The sequence below is a fragment of the Xyrauchen texanus genome, chromosome 48 (assembly GCF_025860055.1).
Source record: "Xyrauchen texanus isolate HMW12.3.18 chromosome 48, RBS_HiC_50CHRs, whole genome shotgun sequence".
Taxonomy (NCBI): Eukaryota; Metazoa; Chordata; class Actinopteri; order Cypriniformes; family Catostomidae; genus Xyrauchen; species Xyrauchen texanus.
The window spans coordinates 8,564,872-8,583,397 of NC_068323.1; the positions used below are offsets into that span (position 1 = coordinate 8,564,872).

The 18,526-nt window shown below is 38.7% G+C and overlaps 3 protein-coding genes across 3 annotated transcripts; 2 read left to right on the forward strand and 1 right to left on the reverse strand.

Moving 5' to 3' along the window:
• Window positions 1–90: 90 nt before the first annotated feature.
• On the forward strand, window positions 91–2,493 carry LOC127639878 (U6 snRNA-associated Sm-like protein LSm7). Its single transcript, XM_052122180.1, has 4 exons — window positions 91–118; window positions 333–423; window positions 683–754; window positions 1,473–2,493. The coding sequence occupies exons 1-4, from the start codon at window positions 113–115 to the stop codon at window positions 1,613–1,615; spliced, it is 312 nt and encodes a 103-aa protein (XP_051978140.1). The 5' UTR covers window positions 91–112; the 3' UTR covers window positions 1,616–2,493.
• Window positions 2,494–7,367: 4,874 nt separating this feature from the next.
• Window positions 7,368–15,135, forward strand: tmprss9 (transmembrane serine protease 9). Its single transcript, XM_052122167.1, has 14 exons — window positions 7,368–7,497; window positions 7,791–7,918; window positions 8,307–8,374; window positions 8,571–8,746; window positions 9,027–9,068; window positions 9,168–9,281; window positions 9,546–9,711; window positions 9,789–10,063; window positions 10,507–10,649; window positions 10,735–11,119; window positions 12,649–12,817; window positions 13,696–13,961; window positions 14,227–14,363; window positions 14,974–15,135. Exons 1-14 carry the CDS (start codon window positions 7,368–7,370, stop codon window positions 15,133–15,135), a joined length of 2,361 nt encoding a protein of 786 aa, XP_051978127.1.
• An 870-nt stretch (window positions 15,136–16,005) lies between these two features.
• Window positions 16,006–17,989, reverse strand: LOC127639869 (mitochondrial import inner membrane translocase subunit Tim13-like). The gene is made up of 3 exons (XM_052122168.1): window positions 17,780–17,989; window positions 16,960–17,028; window positions 16,006–16,874 (listed from the first exon to the last, which is right to left on the reverse strand). Exons 1-3 carry the CDS (start codon window positions 17,897–17,899, stop codon window positions 16,776–16,778), a joined length of 288 nt encoding a protein of 95 aa, XP_051978128.1. The 5' UTR covers window positions 17,900–17,989; the 3' UTR covers window positions 16,006–16,775.
• Between the last annotated feature and the right edge of the window lie 537 nt (window positions 17,990–18,526).

The following is an 18,526-nucleotide window of genomic DNA, read 5'->3' on the forward strand; positions in this document are numbered from 1 at the left end:
GTTTTGATTGGTGGAAAGGCAGCCATCAAGTGTAAAAGGCGTATTGTGATTGGTCAAGTGGCAGACTTCAAAGTTGAACACGAAGTGGGAGGGACATAAAGCAGTTTTGAAAATGGCGGTGAGTAGCGCAGACGCTTCAACATTTTTCACTTTAAGGACACGCGGCTTTGATAAATGATCGTGTAAACATATAAATGTGCTGTCCGCACGTTTATTCTTAAGTGGTTAATTCTAGAGGTCGCTAGATATTGTGCAGTACTGTGCTAAGCAACGTAAAAGCAGACTGGTCTATACATATATATGTAAATATAAATTGTGGCTTTAATTTTCAGGATAAAGAGAAGAAAAAGAAGGAGAGTATTTTCGATTTGTCGAAATACATCGACAAACATATCAGAGTTAAGTTCCAAGGTGGTCGTGAAGGTGAGAGATAGTTAATGTTTATGTTGCTCTACAACATTAATTAGCACTTTGTTGATTATATTATGACAGATACCGTTTAGTATCAAGTTATTAGAGACTAGAGTCTTAATTATTAGTATTTCAGTACATTTGAACATGGCTATTCTCCAGATTTGAACATTTACCTCGTATAGCATAAAGTAAAATAATTTAGTATTTGTTTAATTTAATTAAATATATGTTTAATAAGATGTCTATCCATTTAATTTCTGATTTTCAGCTAGTGGTTTCTTAAAAGGCTTCGACCCGCTGTTAAACCTTGTGCTGGATGGCACCATTGAATACATGAGAGGTGAGTGTTAAAGGGACAGTTCATCCAAAAATGAAAATTCTCTCATCATTTACTCACCCTCTTGCCATCCCAGATTCTTTCTTCTCTGTTGGTCCATACAATGCAAGTGAATGGTGACTAGAACTTTGAAGCTCAAAAAAGCCTATAAAGGCAGCATAAAAGTAATCACTATTACTCCAGTGGTTAAATCCTGTCTTCAGAAGTGATATGACCGGTGTGGGCAAGAAACAGATCAATGTTTAAGTATTTTTTTTGCTATAAATTCTTTTTCCTACCTATGCACGAAGAATGTGAATCGCCAAAAAACAATAGTATGTGAAAGTGGAGATTTTTAGTAAAAAAGGACTTAAATATTGATCTGTTTATCACCCACACCTATCATATTGCTTCTGAAGACATGGATTAAACCACTGGAGTCTTATGGCTTACTTTTATGCTGCCTTTATATGCTTTTTTTAGCTTCAAAGTTCTTTCCACCATTCACTTGCATTGTATGGATTTACAGATATTCTTCTAAAAATCTTCATTTGTATTCTGAAGAAGAAAGAAAGTAATACACATCTGGTATGTCATGAGGTTGAGTAAACGATGAGAGAATTTTCATTTTTGGGTGAACTGTCCCTTTAATAAGTGATTGTTTGTCCTTTTACATGAGCATTTTTTGATTTCAAAGCTTTTTAGAATTGTTATGATTCTCGATCACTTCGTTTTCACACAGATCCTGATGACCAGTATAAGTTGACTGAAGACACCAGGCAGCTCGGTCTGGTTGTGTGTCGAGGGACGTCCGTTGTGCTAATCTGTCCACAGGACGGGATGGAAGCCATTCCAAACCCTTTCGTTCAACAGCAGGACGGATAATATACACACTAATGCACATCGAGACCGTTATTCTCAACCCTGTTCCTGGAGGCCCCGCAACACGGCACATTTTGTGTATCTCCCTTTTCTGATACACCCAATTCAGGTCTTGGAGTCTCTGCTAGCGAGCTGTTGAGTTGAATCAGGTGTGTTTGATTAGGGAGATATCCAGTAGTGTTGGGGGGGCCTCCGTGAACGGGGTTGGGAACCTCTATTATGGGTGGCTTTTTGTTAGGTCTGAAATCATGGATAGTGATGTCACTGATTTAAAAAAACTTTTTGTATTTAGACTCAGGATCACTGTTGGTTTTGTTTCTGCAGTTTATGAAACTCAAACGTATTGGTCTGTTTTGTGTGTGTTGATTATGATTTTTGAAATATGTGACATGTTTATGAAAATGGAAAATGTTCCGCTGGTTCTTTCAGCTTTGTTTTAATATTGCAGTTAATTTGGACATTAATAAACACGTGAGATTTCATCTTTTCTAATATAAGCAAAAACTACGTTTACGACTGTACCTCAAAGGGTGGATCCCACAGGCTTGTTTTTTGTTTTAAGCTCTTGTAGACACAAATTAAGACATAGGAAAGCATTATATTGTCTTAATGGAAACTGTATTTACAGTAGCTTACATTTGAATACAACTAGAGGCCTTCAGATAACAGATTGTCGTTTACCTTAATGGTGTCCCCTCCTCTGTTTAACACTGTTAACACACAAAGTGACTATATAGACTCAATTCTGGGACCCTTTTGGGGGAATGTTTTTTCTGCAGTTATCAAGTTGTAATTGAGTAAACGTAAAAAATTAAAAATAATTCTAATAACAATGACAAGAAGTTGGTGTTTGTGAGTGCAATCTCTATTAAATAATTGTTTAAATATTCAGTAGTCGTGTGTTTTTGGAAAATTCAAGGACATCCATTAGTCAATAGGTCAGCTCTTAAATTTTTTCCTTGGATTTGCTTTTTGGAAGTGCAGTCTTTCCAAAGGAATATTCCGGGTTCAATGCAAGTTAAGCATAATAATGCAGCATTTGTGGCATCATTTTGATTTCTATGAAAAATAATGTTGACTCGCCCCTCATTTATTAAAAAAAAAGCAAATAATTGCAGTTACAGTGAGGCGCTTACAATGGAAGTGAATGGGGCCAATCAGTGAATGCTATAAATACACTGTTTCAAAAGTTGAGCCACAAAGTGGAAACATTATACATGTTAACATGATTTTAGTGGGATAACATTGCTTAATCTTACCTGTGTAAAGTTGTAATCAATTTTACAATTTTGTTGCCATGACAACAAAACCTGTAATCCCGGTATCCCACTAAAATCATGTTACTGACTGGCTCCCATTCACTTCCATTGTATGTGACTCACTGTAACCTGGATGTTTAGCTTCTTTTTTTTTTATTTTTTTAAACAAACTAGGGGCCTGGGTCACTCAGCGTGTATTGACGCTGACTACCACAGCCCTGGAGTCACGAGTTCGAATCCAGGGCGTGCTGAGTGACTCCAGCACACAACTCACCACAGGCCCCATTGAGAGCGAGAACCACTAATCGCAACCACGAGGAGGTTACCCCATGTGACTCTACCCTCCCTAGCAACCGGGCCAATGTCACATGGGGTAACCTCCTTAGGAATCATATTTGTTTTCAAGTCTTTTTTATTAAATGATGTTTTATTAACAAAGTTCGGGAGGAGCACATTCAGATAATCAACGAGATAAGAGGTATACTGCAGACTTACCTCTGTTCATTGACAGTTTAACAGCATCCCTCCTCCACCCCCATCTCCTCACTTTGATTTTTAATAATCTCTTATTGCATGTAAACAACACAATCCAAAATACAATGCAATCCAATGTAATACTGTGTAAATCTGGCCAAAATTCAGAGCCTGGAGCCCTCCCCTGGACAGCATGCCAAATACGCATAATCTTTACTCAATTTGATGTAAGTGTGAACTCGTGAATTCTGAAAGGTGGAGGGGAGGAGGGCATGGCGGGGGGCCTCCAGCATACATTTTGCCTAGGGCCTCCAAATGTCTAGAACCGGCCCTGGTCTCCGTGGTGTCATAAATAACGAGTCATGTGATAAGATGCGCGGATTGACGGTCTCAGAAGCGGAGGCAACTGAGACTTGTCCTCCACCACCCGGATTGAGCAACTGTGCCACCGCGAGGACTTACTATGTAGTGGGAATTGGGCATTCCATATTGGGAGAAAGGGGATAAATAAACAAACAAATGAGGGTTGTGTCGAAATAGTTTTTTGTGTATCCCATACATTTCAAATAAACAGCGTAGCAGCAATACATTACTCACATGTATAAAAATGATCCCTCGTGTTACGCCTACACCCTCAGAGTGACTGTTCACACATTTATCCATCGCCTTTTCTAAAAGCTTGGAAACAAGGGTTTTCCCACCAAGAGGAGAAACTTTCCGATGGCAATCAGATCGAGTGATATTAGCCATTCATGCCTCTAAGCACAGCCACAAAGACTTGCTTGTCCCTTTACTTTAGGTGGGAAACTTATGTATGTCAATATACTAGTGAATATAGTATAGTTTTCCCTCTGATATTTAATGCAATACTTTAAAAACGTGCATTTGCGCATCTGTTTTTAAAAGCGGATACTGTTTTACTGTAATGCATGAAAGGCTCAGTGTGTTTTGCGTCGCTGGTGCTCTTTTGTACAGCAGGACTTTCCAGATTTTATCGGTGTGCTCTGGCATCAAAGTCTGGGCTTTATTGGGTAACAGTTATAGTGGTTAAGGGTCTGTTACTGGTGGTTGACTTTAGAGGGGCTTGTAAGGGGAGATCCTGTCTGAAGCCGTGCCAACTACTAATAAAATTCCAGGTCATTCACATTCTATGGAGAGGTGGTCTTGTTGTATCTCTTTCAATCTCTTCAAATTTAACCTACAAGCTAAGAGAAATATAAATGAAGACATATAAGGAAATATAGGGGTAACGCTAGGGCAAAACATCCTGCTCTCAGGGCCGGTACTAGGATGTGACCTTTGGGGGGGCAACATGGGCCAGTTTGACCTGGACATGCCCCGAATGATTTTAGTCTTGCCCTGTTTTGTTTTTTTAATTTAATTTGTAGTTTTTTAAGTGTAACTGAATCTGTCGGTTATTGTCTGTAAAGATGGACTGTTGACTGGCTAAAAACTTTGAGGGATATGTTCTGTCGCCTTAGCTTCAGAACTAGCGATGCCCGATTCGCAAATGAATCGCTCGTTGGAGTCAGTTCTTTTCAATGGATTGATCAAATGGGTTGGCAAAATGATCTGAATCATTCTCACGCCTCTTGCGCGGTACACAGTATAACAGTAACAGTATAATTATATATACAGTATATATATATATATATATATATATATATATATATATATATAGGGTGTCCCAAAAAAAAAAATCAGGCCACTATGTTTGATTGCTCATATCTTAAAAATACATAAAGGCGGGGGGCCTGGGTAGCTCAGCGAGTAAAGACACTGACAACCACACGAGTTCGAATCCAGTGTGTGTTGAGTGACTCCAGCCAGGTCTCCTAAGCAACCAGTTGGCCCGGTTGCTAGGGAGGGTAGATTCACATGGTTTAACCTCCTCGGGGTCGCTATAAAGCGGTTCTCGCTCTCGGTGGGACGCATGGTGAGTTGTGCGTAAATGCCGTGGAGAATAGCCTGAAGCCTCCACACGCGCTACGTCTCCACGGTAACGTGCTCAACAAGCCACGTGATAAAATGTGAGGATTGACGCTCTCAGACACGGAGGTAACTGAGATACGTCCTCAGCCACCTGAATTGAGGCGAGCCACTACGCCACCACGAGGACTTAGAGCGCATTGGGAATTGGGCGTTACAAATTGGGGATACAAAAATGAAATTAAAAAATAATGCATAAAGGCATTTGCGCAATTTTTGGCATACTTATATGACTTTTTGTAAACAACAAAATGACGTCACTGTGACATCATAGTGAGCAAAAACTTGCCACAAAGAAATAAATAAGTAAATAATTTATATATATATATATATATATATATATATATATATATATATAGATATATATATATAAAAGAAATATAGATTTTACAGCTAAATACAACACAATAAAAATTAAATATAAAATAAATAAATATGAATTAAAATGTTTAAAAATAATAAAATGTTTAAAATAATGACATTTACCAGATAAAAAAAAAGAAAATCCCGTTAAATGTACTGTATTTGCAGAAAAGCTTTGGAGTGCACCCAAATCCCTGTTATCCCTTCTAAATATTTTTTTTAGATGGTGTCACTTAACCCCTCCCAAGAACTATCTATTGTTTCTTTTAATCCTTCAGACGTCTTTAAACAACTTTGTGAGTCTTTGCTTATTTAACGAAGTGCTTTAATGTTTGTTGATAATTGTTTAGTCATTTTTGCAGATTCTGTCGAGGGAAATAAAAAACGTTTTATTCGATGCTGCGGCATCGACCAATCAGAGATGAGATGACACGCTCACCTGCGTAAAGCCACGCCCACAAGAGAGCTGAACGCATAACAGCGCTGCATTCTGTACAGTGACCGTCCACATCGCGTGTGTCCTCCGATAGTTATTGATCAGATGCCTAATTGACCAAATGAGGTCTGAAAAGGTGAGTACCCATCTCTTTTTAGACTAATCATCTAGTTATTCGTCCTAGAATGAGACTTTGTAATGCTCTTTGAATCTCTAAATACCTGTAGCTTGCATGTTATTTGTATTACTTTGTGTATATTCTACTGAATAGTACGTTTTTATTTCAATTATTTAATACAAAAATATTTAAAAAATTTGTTAAATTTTATTACACGTTTATGTTGTTATATTTACGTTTTATTTGGAATATATTGAGCTGTTTGCATAAAGTTAGCATACTGGTGCACTGTTTTTGCATGCATTATATTTAAAAACATAATGTTTTTGCATTTAAATGTTTATTGGCATATAGTCATTATCCTCACACTTTTTGTTTTTTTGCATGCATGTAATTTGAGAGTTTTGGTGGCATCTATACTATCTAATAGTAGTAGGCTAAATATTTATTTGCAAACGATGCTATTGTTTGTGTTAAGCTCTTCTGAATAGTATTTGAATACTTTAGTGAATTAAAATGTTTATATATATAATTTTCTTTTATTTATTTATTTAATTTATCCTTTAATCATCATATTCATTCATTATTATATATAAATATGTTATTATACCATGTGTTATACTGTATACACATTACATATACAGTATTATACATACAGTAGATTCCTTTAAAAATATATAAATTAGCCGTTATATTTATGTTTTAATTGGAACATATTTACTGTATTTTTTGGCATGTCCATTTGTAATGTGAGAGTTGTTGTGGCATTTACAATCCTGCAATAATGAGTAACTATATCCACTCAATCTGGAACAGAGAGCTTCATATTTCTGTGAAATAACATTTCTGAATTGACAGAGGTTTGCTTTGGCTTCTTGGAACCGCTCCTTTTATTGTTTAATTCTATGGGCAGTAAAATAATACTTTGGCATCCCACAAGGTGATTTTCACTCACAGTTCCCATAGGACGCCCTTATACGTCTGAGATCTTAATAATCTGGAGGTGTTGCTAGGAGATGAACTGCTTTAAAGGGTCACTATATGATACCGCCATGTCTTCTTGTGTTTTAGAGTTTGGATGTCTAGGTTGTGTTGCAGGTTTTTGTCTAGACTGAAATGGAGAGCAAGGATTTGAAGTGGCCTGAGGGCAATCCAAAGTCAGCTCACTTCCTCTCATGCAAATGTTTCACAATTGCTGCCATACTGATTCTGCTCATCATTGGTGCTGGCGTGGGTTTCATGACGGGTATGACAAACACCATTTATCTTAAAGTTTATGATTAAAATTCAATCAGAATTGGACTTTTAGTTCGAAGCCATCAATATGCTAGAAGTCTACTTCTAAAAGTACACACATACTTGTATGTTGGGGCGGGGGTGAGGGGGGTGCTGGTAAATCTGGTTTGGGACAAAGCCCTTCCTAACCCCCATTACACCTGGCCATGACCCAAAATGATTTTAGTCTATCAAACAAACTTCAAAATGTGGGCTCACGTATTTTTAATATCAAATTGAATCAATCCCTATTTTTTTGTTTAGCATACTTAGTACCAGAAGAACATTATTTCATGGAGACTGTGGAATTACAAGGGCTCAGTTATGACCCAGACCTACAAGATAAAACATCAGGATTCTCTCTAGTTTTGTCTGCAACTCTGAAAGCAAAGGTATGAGCTGAGCAGACGCTATGAATGTTAATGGTGAAGTGTGCAATTTTTCGATGTTTCGTAATACTTTCTTTCATCCGAGCTTAATGTGCAGAGACAACTATGAGTTAGCTATTTAGAAGCTAATTTCACCCAAAATGTGTAAACGCTGTGGTGCTATCAAAACCCAACAGCAACATTTGCTCCACCAATGTATGCGTCTGGAATGGGAATTTCATCATCTGTTTGTTCTACCAATGGAAGATGGATTTCCCTCCAAAAACCATTTTGAAAACAATGCAAATCCATTTGAAAAATTCCACACTTCAGGCCAAAAATGTTGAAATGTTGAATACAGATATTTCTGTCATTTTTAATGATGCATGATGAACGTTTCACTAATTTACAGATAAAGAATGTCTTTAGCGCCTCTTCAGTTGCACATCATTTTACAGACTGCCAGATTGTTGCTTATGGGTAAGTACATTGTTAACATGCCATTTTTTTTAAAGATATTTAACTGGACAATATATTAATGTTTGGTGGTGAGAAATGTCTAGATGCGAGCAAACGTGTCGCTACTGAAGAGTAGGGTTCGCAGAATGAGGCCAATCATCTAGCTACCTTGTCTTTGGATACATTTTGGTCTTATAGAGTTTGTAATATCTTTCAGGAACATCAACGGGAATGTGATGACCACTTTTCGTTTGGTCTTTCGGATCGCTCATGCCCAGGCTTACACAGAGAACTTCATTCAGGATCTCATCCGCTCTGGATTGAAGGTCATGTTGAATGGAAAACCCATCGATGTTCCAGAACACGGAGAGATCAGTAGCATCATCCTTCTTGGTACAATGGTCATTTGTAGCACGTTATAACATTTGCAAATTGTCCTTATTTCCTACTCTGTTATAAACATTATTGGTTCGCCGGTCTTAGCTGTTTTTTTCTAAATGGCCTCCAAACCTGACCAGCTGACACGTGCCCAAAACCACTCTAAAGCAATCAAAATACACCAGTGTAACCAGCTTGACCAGGCTAGTAAACAAGCTAACCACTTTAGGGTTTTTGCAGCAGTTAGTTGATAATAATAGTTTAATTTGGACTATTTTTTGTTTTGTTATTCCAGGGGCAAGTGGAAAGTCATTCTATGAGATCGGGAATGACATGAGTAAGATGGAATTTGACAATAATACATAAATGTCAATCATATCTGTACATGCTTAGATATTAGGTCTGGATGCTTAGATGTTGTTGTTGTTTACTGCAGGTAAATGTCCTGAGAACACATTCACTTGTGGCAATGGCGAGTGCATCACAAAGCCAAACCCAGAGTGTGACTTTATATCCGACTGCGTAGATGGTTCGGATGAAGCCTTTTGCTGTAAGTTTCACCATCTTGCTATCTTGAGCTGCTATGCTAAAACTTTGGCTAGACCAGAAACCCATAAACACTTGGAAGTGAGCTCTTTTGACTTGGATTAGTAATTAACCACCAAGTAATTAGCCAGAACACCTTAGTAGCCACTTAGCAATGTGCCAGCTTCCGTCCAGATTTGTACAAGCCAGCACCACTCATACGTTCAGAAAATATAGACTGGTTTATATTAGGTCGTTCTTTGGTTAATAACTGTTGTTTTTCTTATAGCCTGCGGAACACGTCCAGCCATGGGTAGCCGCATTGTAGGAGGCGAGAATACCCGTCATGGTGAGCTACCCTGGCAGGTCAGTCTGAGACTACGTGGCCGCCATACCTGCGGTGCCTCCGTCATCAACAACCGCTGGCTCGTGAGCGCCGCTCATTGTTTTGAAACGTAAGGAAACTTTAACAATCCCACACTCAGCACCAATTCTCTATGTCTTCTGAATATGTCTCCCTTATATGTCAAAGAGAGAACAACCCCAAAGATTGGACGGCTCTAATAGGAGCCAATCTGGTCAGTGGAGAGGAAGAAGAGGCCACCACGCAAAACATCAAGTCCTTGACCGTCTCTCCAGACTATGATCCCATGACGACGGACAGTGACGTGACTGTACTGGAGTTGGAAACACCCTTGAAGTTCAGCCCTTACATTCAGCCAGTCTGTATCCCATCATCCTCTCACAATTTCAGTCCTGGACAGAACTGCATCGTCTCTGGTTGGGGAGCTCTCAGTCAGTACACGAGTGAGTATGTTGGTGGGGCGGTAAGCTTCAGAACATTTGCCGGGGAAGTTATCCAATAAAGAAATACTCAAGAGAAGTCTTTGAATCTTTTCCCAAGATAAGACAGTTTATTCGGTACCAGGTGAAGTTCTCATACACAAGTGCAAGAGGCTTGAGCTGAGAAGTCACACAAACTTCCCTAGCATTGTGGTGCTAAGTTTTGCATGATCAAACAGCTCTCACAATATGTTTAAAATCTAGAAGTAACATGTAAAATATGCAACACTGACACTGTAAAATAAAGTGTTGCCAAAGATTCTAAAGGTCCATTTATGTTTGCTGTACCTTGGTGGAAGTATGTGTACATTAAGTGCACCTTTAAATTGAGATGTTATAAATCCATAACATGCAGCGTCAGGTAATCATTGCCTGATTTATGACTACAGTTCTTTGTATCTGAGCAGGTGATGTGCCATCAAAATTACAAAAGGCAATAGTGCAGATCATTGATTCAAAAGTCTGCAACAAGTCATCCGTTTACAGAGGGGCAGTCACACAAAACATGATGTGCGCTGGTTTTCTTCAAGGGAAGGTGGATTCCTGTCAGGTAAGGGTAACAAATGCATGATCAATTAGTTAATATTACAATCTAAAGCCTATATTTTGTCAATTTTGTGTTTTGTGGTCCTCAGGGAGACTCTGGGGGCCCTCTAGTATGTGAGGTGGCCCCTGGGCGTTTTTTCCTAGCGGGTGTGGTGAGTTGGGGAGTGGGATGCGCACAGATTAACAAACCTGGAGTTTACTCCCGAGTCACCAAACTCCGCAACTGGATCCTAAGCTACACTGATTCCACAATGGCTCATGTCAACCCCACTTTTCCAAGTGTCACAACTACTGCAGTTCAACTTGTTAAATCAGTGAAACCACCCTCTGACTTCGCCAGTAATGAATATATCCCTTCACCTGCAAACTGCAGTGGGAATTATAACTGTGGTGAAGGCGTGTGTATAAGCAAGATAAACCCAGAGTGTGACAGAGTTGTCGATTGCTCCAATGAGGCAGATGAGAAAAACTGTGGTAAATTGCAACTTGCTTTTAACTACATCAGTATGTACTATAATGGATTCAATCAATCTGTTGGATGTTTTGCCAAAGACATTTTCCAAAACTGTATGATAAGGCCTGAAACTACTCTATGCAATTACGTGAACATAGACATTTATAACTAAGCATAGAGGGAGCCAGCTGGTACGTAAAAGCTGTGCAGTATGCAAACCTTACTCCCCTGGCCTTAAGAGGCACGCTAGCGACTGACGTTAGAGGCAGTAGCCTTTAGCCACCCATGCCGGCTGATGCTGGTTCAGATCCCGCTCAGAGTGGGTTACATAAGCAAGATCAATTTTATGTGTTCATGTGGATTCTGAAATATGCCAGAGCGCAATTTATAACTTTGACTATTGTCATGTTGATAAGAAACAACAAAGCACTGTCCAACTGAAACTTTGTAAGACAGAATTCAGTTACTAAGCTACTAAAATATCGCCACAGACATTTGATGGTAACTCTATTACACCACCACCACCACCACCACCACCACAGTAACTCAAGAATGCATGTTAAGTTTGTACAATGGGACCAAATTCTCGCAAAGCATTGGTCAAGCATTTGCGACTACATTTGCGTACTTGCACAGAGTATGTTTCTTGCTTTAAGTTGGTATTTAATAAGTGAACTGTTTTAAAAATATGTGGCTTTTTCTATTTTTTTGTATTATTATCATCCCCTTTTCTCCCCAATTTGGAATGCCCAATTCCAACTACTTAGTAGGTCCTCGTGGTGGCGCGGTTACTCGCCTCAATCTAGGTGACGGAGGACAAGTCTCAGTATTCTTCGCTTCTGAGACGGTCAATCCGTGCATCTTATCACGTGACTCGTTGTGCACGACACCACAGAGACTCACAGCATGTGGAGGCTCATGCTACTCTCCGTGATCCATGCACAACTTACCACACGCCCCATTGAGAGCGAGAACCACTAATCGTGACCAAGAGGAGGTTACACCATGTGACTACCCTCCCTAGCAACTTGGCCAATTTGGTTGCTTAGGAGACCTGGCTGGAGTCCCTCAGGGGCTACTCCAGGGGTGGTCAATTCTCACTGAGCTACCCAGGCCCCCAAAATTGGTGTCTTTTAATCAATGCAGTAAAGTCTATTTCCTAGGTTTGTACCTTGAATTAAAGAAGTGGCGTTGCCATCAGTACCGTATTAGCTGGGACGTCCCATAATTTAGCATAAATTATGACATCCCGTTTGGGATGCCTATGGTTCAGCATTTTAGCGTGTGGCCAAACGTCCCTTAATCAGTACTAGCTAGTTCATAGGTTTGCTAACATTTCGTCATGTGAAAACGGGATGATTGAGCATTTTGAGTGCTTCTATATGAGACACAAAGATTTCAATCCCGTATCGAAGCACTCAAAATGCTCAAGTATCCAGATTTGCATGGGGAAATGTTGGCAAACCTATGAACTAGCTAGCACTGAAATACCAAACATTGTACTAGCTTGAGGGAACAAGAATATCAGGGTCACTTACTTCCTTTGTAGACTGCGGGCACCGTCCAGCCGTGGGCCAAGAGAGGATCATTGGGGGCATCACTGCCAGAAGAGGTGAATGGCCATGGGTGGGAAGCCTGCAGTTCCAGCGGGTTCACCGCTGCGGAGCTACGCTAATCCACAGCAAATGGCTCCTAACTGCAGCTCACTGCTTCAGAGGGTAATATACCATTGAACCTTAACCCACGACTACCTAACTTGCTCTACAGGGAAGCGTTTACTAGAAGTAGTCTGTATTTTTAAGTTCGATTTCAGTTGGACTAAAGCAATAATTAGTCTTTTAAAATGTACTACAGACCGAAGTAATGTGATTGTGGCTCGGCTTTGTCCAGCATGTATAGATGTTAATTGGACCACAGTAAGCCTGGGCATCGTTCGCATTATCTGAAAGACAAAGATGACACTCAACAGACTGTTTTTGATGCAAGGCAATACAAACAAGGAAGAGCTATCCACCCTTTTTCAAAACATGGAAGTGTTCCACGATTCATAAAGGAGGCCTTTTTCATTTTCTGTTCTCCCAGTGTTTTCGTTCACATCAGTGCGTGTTCTTAACGGATAATGTGATGTTTAGTGTATTAAATTTGTAAAAATGAGCACAGGTACTTTAGAGAATCTCTTGTTTTTTTAACAGTGCCTCAACCGTAAACTTAAGAGTGGATTTATGACGTAAAGCGATGGCCGACGGTTAGTTACGTTGATACCAATGACTACTTCGAGTTATGAAAGCCAACAACTGCCACAAGTTGATCCTGAACTAATTTTTACTCCAACTAACACCTAAAATGGTTGTTCTCCATCTGGATTGCTCGTTTGTGTAGTTTGTACATTGCTTCTTATGCAGACCGAAACCAGAAAACAGTCCAGTAGCATCATGGCACCACAAAGTTGTTAGTCAGTAAAATTTTGAAATTATTCGATTACGCCTTGTGTCGTGTATACTTGGACAGACAGATAAAGACTTGACCTGTGTAGCTCGATAACTGCACATTTGAATATATTAACTGTTTGTGTTGGGGTGGGGGGGTTTCTTAATAGTGAGTTGAACGCCGCTGGCTGGACAATAAGTCTTGGCTCGGTCATTTGGTCTGGAGTGGGTGCTCTGGCGATTCCAGTGCAAAGGATCATCCCTCACTCTGCATTCAATAACAGCAACATGGACTTTGACGTGGCACTGGTGGAGCTCTCCATCCCAGCCCCCAAGTCCTACACCATCCAGACTGTTTGCTTGCCTTCTCCCTTCCATGCATTCATGAAAAGAATGGAGTGCTACATCATGGGATGGGGCGCAGTTAGGGAGGATGGTGAGTTTGTGGTTTGTCAAGTGTGTTTCTCTTAGTGGTTCGATTAAACAAAGTTGCGGCCAATCAGTGTGATAGTAGACTATTCCCAATACTATAACGGGGACAACTGAATTTTGGCTTGGACAAACATACAAAGTGTGAAATCACAGTAAAATACATTTATTACGAGATTTACTTTTGGCAAAAAAAACAAAGAAATTGGTAATAGAATGGACTATTTGTTTGACATGGTCCATTATGACTGTCTTCATTTGTTCTACTTAAGGTATGATAACCAATTTGCTGCAGAAAGCGCAGGTTAGCATCATTGATCAGCTGGACTGCCAGCAAGCTTATGGTGCTGAACTTACCGACAACATGATGTGTGCTGGCTCCATGCAGGGGGATAGGGACACATGTATGGTAAGTACCTGGTTGGAAGATCGAATCAAGTTGTGCATTTACTTAATTGTACAATTCTGAGTTTCAGAAACACCGTTTTATTTTCTGTGTTGATCATTAATTTTTAAACCGGCTAATTTGTTGCAGGTGGTATGATATTTTTCGTTCTAGATAGCATTTGATTGGACAAAAATGGGTGTAGCCCAAAATAAGCCATATATGTTTCTGGTCTGTTTTCCCACAAGAGCCTATATTTAATATGCAATATCTGCTAAAAGTTATATTTGTCAGTCTATATTAGTACACAAGGATATAAATGGGTTCAAAGCTAACAGACATAGACTAAAACCCCCAAAACTAAAACTCAAATTTTGAATTCATGGAGACAACAATGCTAACTTCAAAAAATCAGCGGTTGCACATTCTTCTTGTTGTAAGAGAAATCCGAATCACTTACAACGAAGCTCTGCTGCACTTAACCAGTGCTATTTAATGCCATAATGGTCTTTTTTTAACCTTAAAACAGCCACAGTGCTTCTTAAGCCGATTACGTAACCCAGCCTTATGTAACTCAACCATATCATTGGGTTTTCTGTGGACTTCTTTAAATGTCATGCCTTTTCTTCTGCAGGGAGACTCAGGGGGACCTCTGGTGTGCCATGAAACCCCGGGCCGGTGGTTCCTGGCTGGGGTGACCAGTTGGGGTCACGGCTGCGGTCGCATCGGCTACCCCGGAGTTTACTTGCGGGTTACGGCTATTAGAGAATGGATCTCTATATACCTCACTTTTTAAATGTAATGAAGGTACTATCTGGAATTGTTGTCAACCATTGTTGTTTTACCCAATTAATGTGCAGTCGTGCTTCTTAACCTAAGAAGATCCATCAAACACGGAGCTTCTGGTGCTTCTGTTCATACTGTTACATATTTATTTTTTGGTATTTATTGACGATGCATTCTGATGTATGATACATTTAAAACCTCAATGTGGTACAGGGGTTGTGGCAAACCGTCTCCAGGCCCATATGGAGTCACTGACTTTATTAGCATTTCTACACCGTTTTCAAGAGCAAATTGGATTTGGAATGGATGTAAAACTGAAACATACTTCAATTAGCAAACTTAATTAACATACATGGAAAGGGACAGAGTATATATATATATATATATATATATATAGAACAATGTCAATAATGGGCTTTCAAGTTTCCATGTGGGCCTAGGCGTAACTCATATTGCTCAGAAATATAAAGATATAATCAAGTTAAGGTTCCCTATAGAGACTAAATACCCAAGGAAATAAACTTTGGCAACATTTGTTTATCCTGCATATCAAGGGTATTGGGGTATTGCCCCCCCTTGTTTTTCCTAGAGCTGGAATGATTGACGATCAACCTGTTGCTTAACCTCCATCCTAGTACCAGTCCTGGTAAACGTCATATTTTACGCATATCAAAATGAGTCTGTGAGAGATAAATGTACTCGTCCATTTAATGGGTTGTACTATCTTAGTGTCTTGGCTCACATGAAAATGAGATTTTTTTCTATTTGTTTATTTCAACTAATTTGCTTCTAAATGGTTGAACCATTGTTGTTTGTTACAAATGGTGCTACATTCTGCTATTTTATCAAAGTAAGACAAACGTCAACAATAAAGATGGACCAATTTAATAGTATTTATTTGCATTTCCATAATTGCAAAAACGTCTGGGTAACAATTCCACAAAATCTTCTGAACAAAGAGGTTGTTTCACTTGCCAAGCTTTCACGAGACTTCATGAAGGATCTGCATTTCCACAATGTGTGTCTAAACAAATGTAGTACTGTACTGAACAGACAATGAGACAAATGACACTCCAAACTTGACAATTGCATTTTGTTCTTTCGGGGTAAAGGAGCACTATTTGGCTGCACCCGAGGAAGAGGCAACAGTTATTGCAACAAAGACGCCCCTGAATTCTCCCCCGAAAAGAACTAGGTTTGTGGAAAAGGGATGGTAAAGTGAGCCATTCCTTCTGGGAGAAAGATCCACCAATGACAAGATGGCTTGATGCATGGATAAGAGCACAAGGGGCGGAGTCAAGACCTTCCATTGTTGTTAGTATGTGGAGCTAAAATCTGTACCCATAATCTTAATTCTCGACACAATTTCAAGCATATGAAATGCAACCACCGTAATCTATCCATAATAATCTTAATTTCAATTGGCAAATCATTCAATTACAAATATGTCTTAATTAACTGTTTAAACATGTATCAAAAACAATAAAATGGAAAAACGTCCATGTGCAGTCTAAATCCACCTGCTTGCTTCTGTAGTGATCAGCTGTTGATGTGAGGTCAAAAATCCAAGTCTATACACGTTATGCAGACCGAGAATCTGTACCAGAGTACTCGTGTGATACAGAAGTATTACTGGCCACCATTTGTACATCAAATACGCGCTCTTTCCCTCTGTAATCTTGAATTATATGCACGTGAGACTGTGTTCCATGCATCCATATAACGATCCATGCACATGGCAATGCATTTCTGGAAAAACACAAGGGTTAGGTAGGATATAACTTCCTCAAATGAACATTAATGAAGGAAGTGAGTGCCGGTTTGACGTCAATACCTGTTCAGAATTGTCCAATGAGCTTCCTGGCTTGACGATGCACTTCTTGAAGCATTTGTCTGTCATTCTCTGCAATGCAGGACAAATGCCATTTAAATTGTGCGCAATCAGACTACCCCCCTCACAAACAATGTACTAGTTACGTAATTTATTTATGATATATTTAGGTTTTACAATGTGTTTTTAATATGTGTATTTAGTCTTACTGTACTGACAGAGTTTGTAATAGTCAAAACAAGTGAAAAAAATCTACCAGTGCTGAAGAAGTAATCCAAAGTATTTAGAATAACGGAATACGTTACAAATTACATTTTACAGCATGTATTCTGCCATCTGTAGTGGAATACATTTCAAAAGTAACCCTCCCAACCTTGTCTACAACCAATGTCTTATTTTGATCCATTGTTTAATTAATAATTAAATAAGTTAAACACACCATCTCGCATAATATGGAGTGATTGATAAATTATATCCATCCATCCATCCATACATACATTCATTCATTTTTTATAAAAACTTATCAATATGCTATCGATCAGCAAAATATCAACAACAGCAATAAGGTAATCATGAAATACTTTATTAAAGTTGATTTGTCCGGCAGTGTGACGACCTCTACCTTTTAAAACCGTTTAAAACAGCATTTTGCGAATGTTTTTATAATTATTGTGCAGCTTTTATGACGTCATGAGTAGTGACACTAGGTAACACCATTATATTTTGCTATTTGGTATAGATACATTTAAAGAAGCACACTGAAATTATTCTGTACACCTTATTAATACGCAATTTAACGTCTTTTGAGATTAAAGTCACAAACCTGCAGCAGCTCTTGAGCGTTCGCAACAGCAATTTGAACTTTAACTTGCTCCATTATAGTTCCGGTGTCCATTTTACCAGACGAAGACCCGGAGGGAAAATCTGAACTGAAACTGTCCATATTAGATATTAAAGATATAACAAAATTAAGAGCAAACGATTAATGTCTGCGCCGCTTCAGCACATGTGATCAATTCGCCAATGCCCTTGAGATAACCCGGAAGCGCTGTTGAACAGATCCTGACTGTTGACTTCTGGGAAATGTAGTTTTTCAGCGCAACACACACAAATGTACAAATATATATATAAAAATTCTAAATTAATAATAATAATAATAATAATTTATTATTATTATTATTATTAATATGTTAATAATAATAATAATAATATATATATATATATATATATATATATATATATATATATATATATATATATATACAGTACTGTGCAAATATGTTTGGCACTATTTTGACATAAATAGTTTTCATTTATGACACACTAAAACTGAAGATATAAAAAACTATTTTAAGACAAATGCTTTTGTGAAACATCTTATGTGCCTAAAACATTTGCACAGTACTGTAGATGTATATAGTGCATTCAGGAAGTATTCAGACCCCTTCATTTGTTGCAGCCTTATGCTAAAATGTTTTAAATGATAATTTTTTCACATCAATCTACACTGCATACCCCATAACGACATAGCAAAAAACTGATTTTTGATAACATTTCAAATTTATTCAAA

Excerpts from the sequence above, each read along its gene's own strand:
- LOC127639878 (XM_052122180.1), top strand. Across the intron at positions 424-682 it reads GTTCCAAGGTGGTCGTGAAG|CTAGTGGTTTCTTAAAAGGC; the intron begins GTGAGAGATAGT and ends TCTGATTTTCAG. Across the intron at positions 755-1,472 it reads CACCATTGAATACATGAGAG|ATCCTGATGACCAGTATAAG; the intron begins GTGAGTGTTAAA and ends GTTTTCACACAG.
- tmprss9 (XM_052122167.1), top strand. The coding sequence starts at position 7,368 with ATGGAGAGCAAGGATTTGAAGTGGCCTGAGGGCAATCCAAAGTCAGCT. Across the intron at positions 7,919-8,306 it reads CTGCAACTCTGAAAGCAAAG|ATAAAGAATGTCTTTAGCGC; the intron begins GTATGAGCTGAG and ends ACTAATTTACAG. Across the intron at positions 12,818-13,695 it reads GCAGCTCACTGCTTCAGAGG|TGAGTTGAACGCCGCTGGCT; the intron begins GTAATATACCAT and ends GTTTCTTAATAG.
- LOC127639869 (XM_052122168.1), bottom strand. The coding sequence starts at position 17,899 with ATGGACAGTTTCAGTTCAGATTTTCCCTCCGGGTCTTCGTCTGGTAAA. Across the intron at positions 17,029-17,779 it reads ACGCTCAAGAGCTGCTGCAG|AGAATGACAGACAAATGCTT; the intron begins GTTTGTGACTTT and ends CCTGCATTGCAG. Across the intron at positions 16,875-16,959 it reads CATTGGACAATTCTGAACAG|AAATGCATTGCCATGTGCAT; the intron begins GTATTGACGTCA and ends GTGTTTTTCCAG.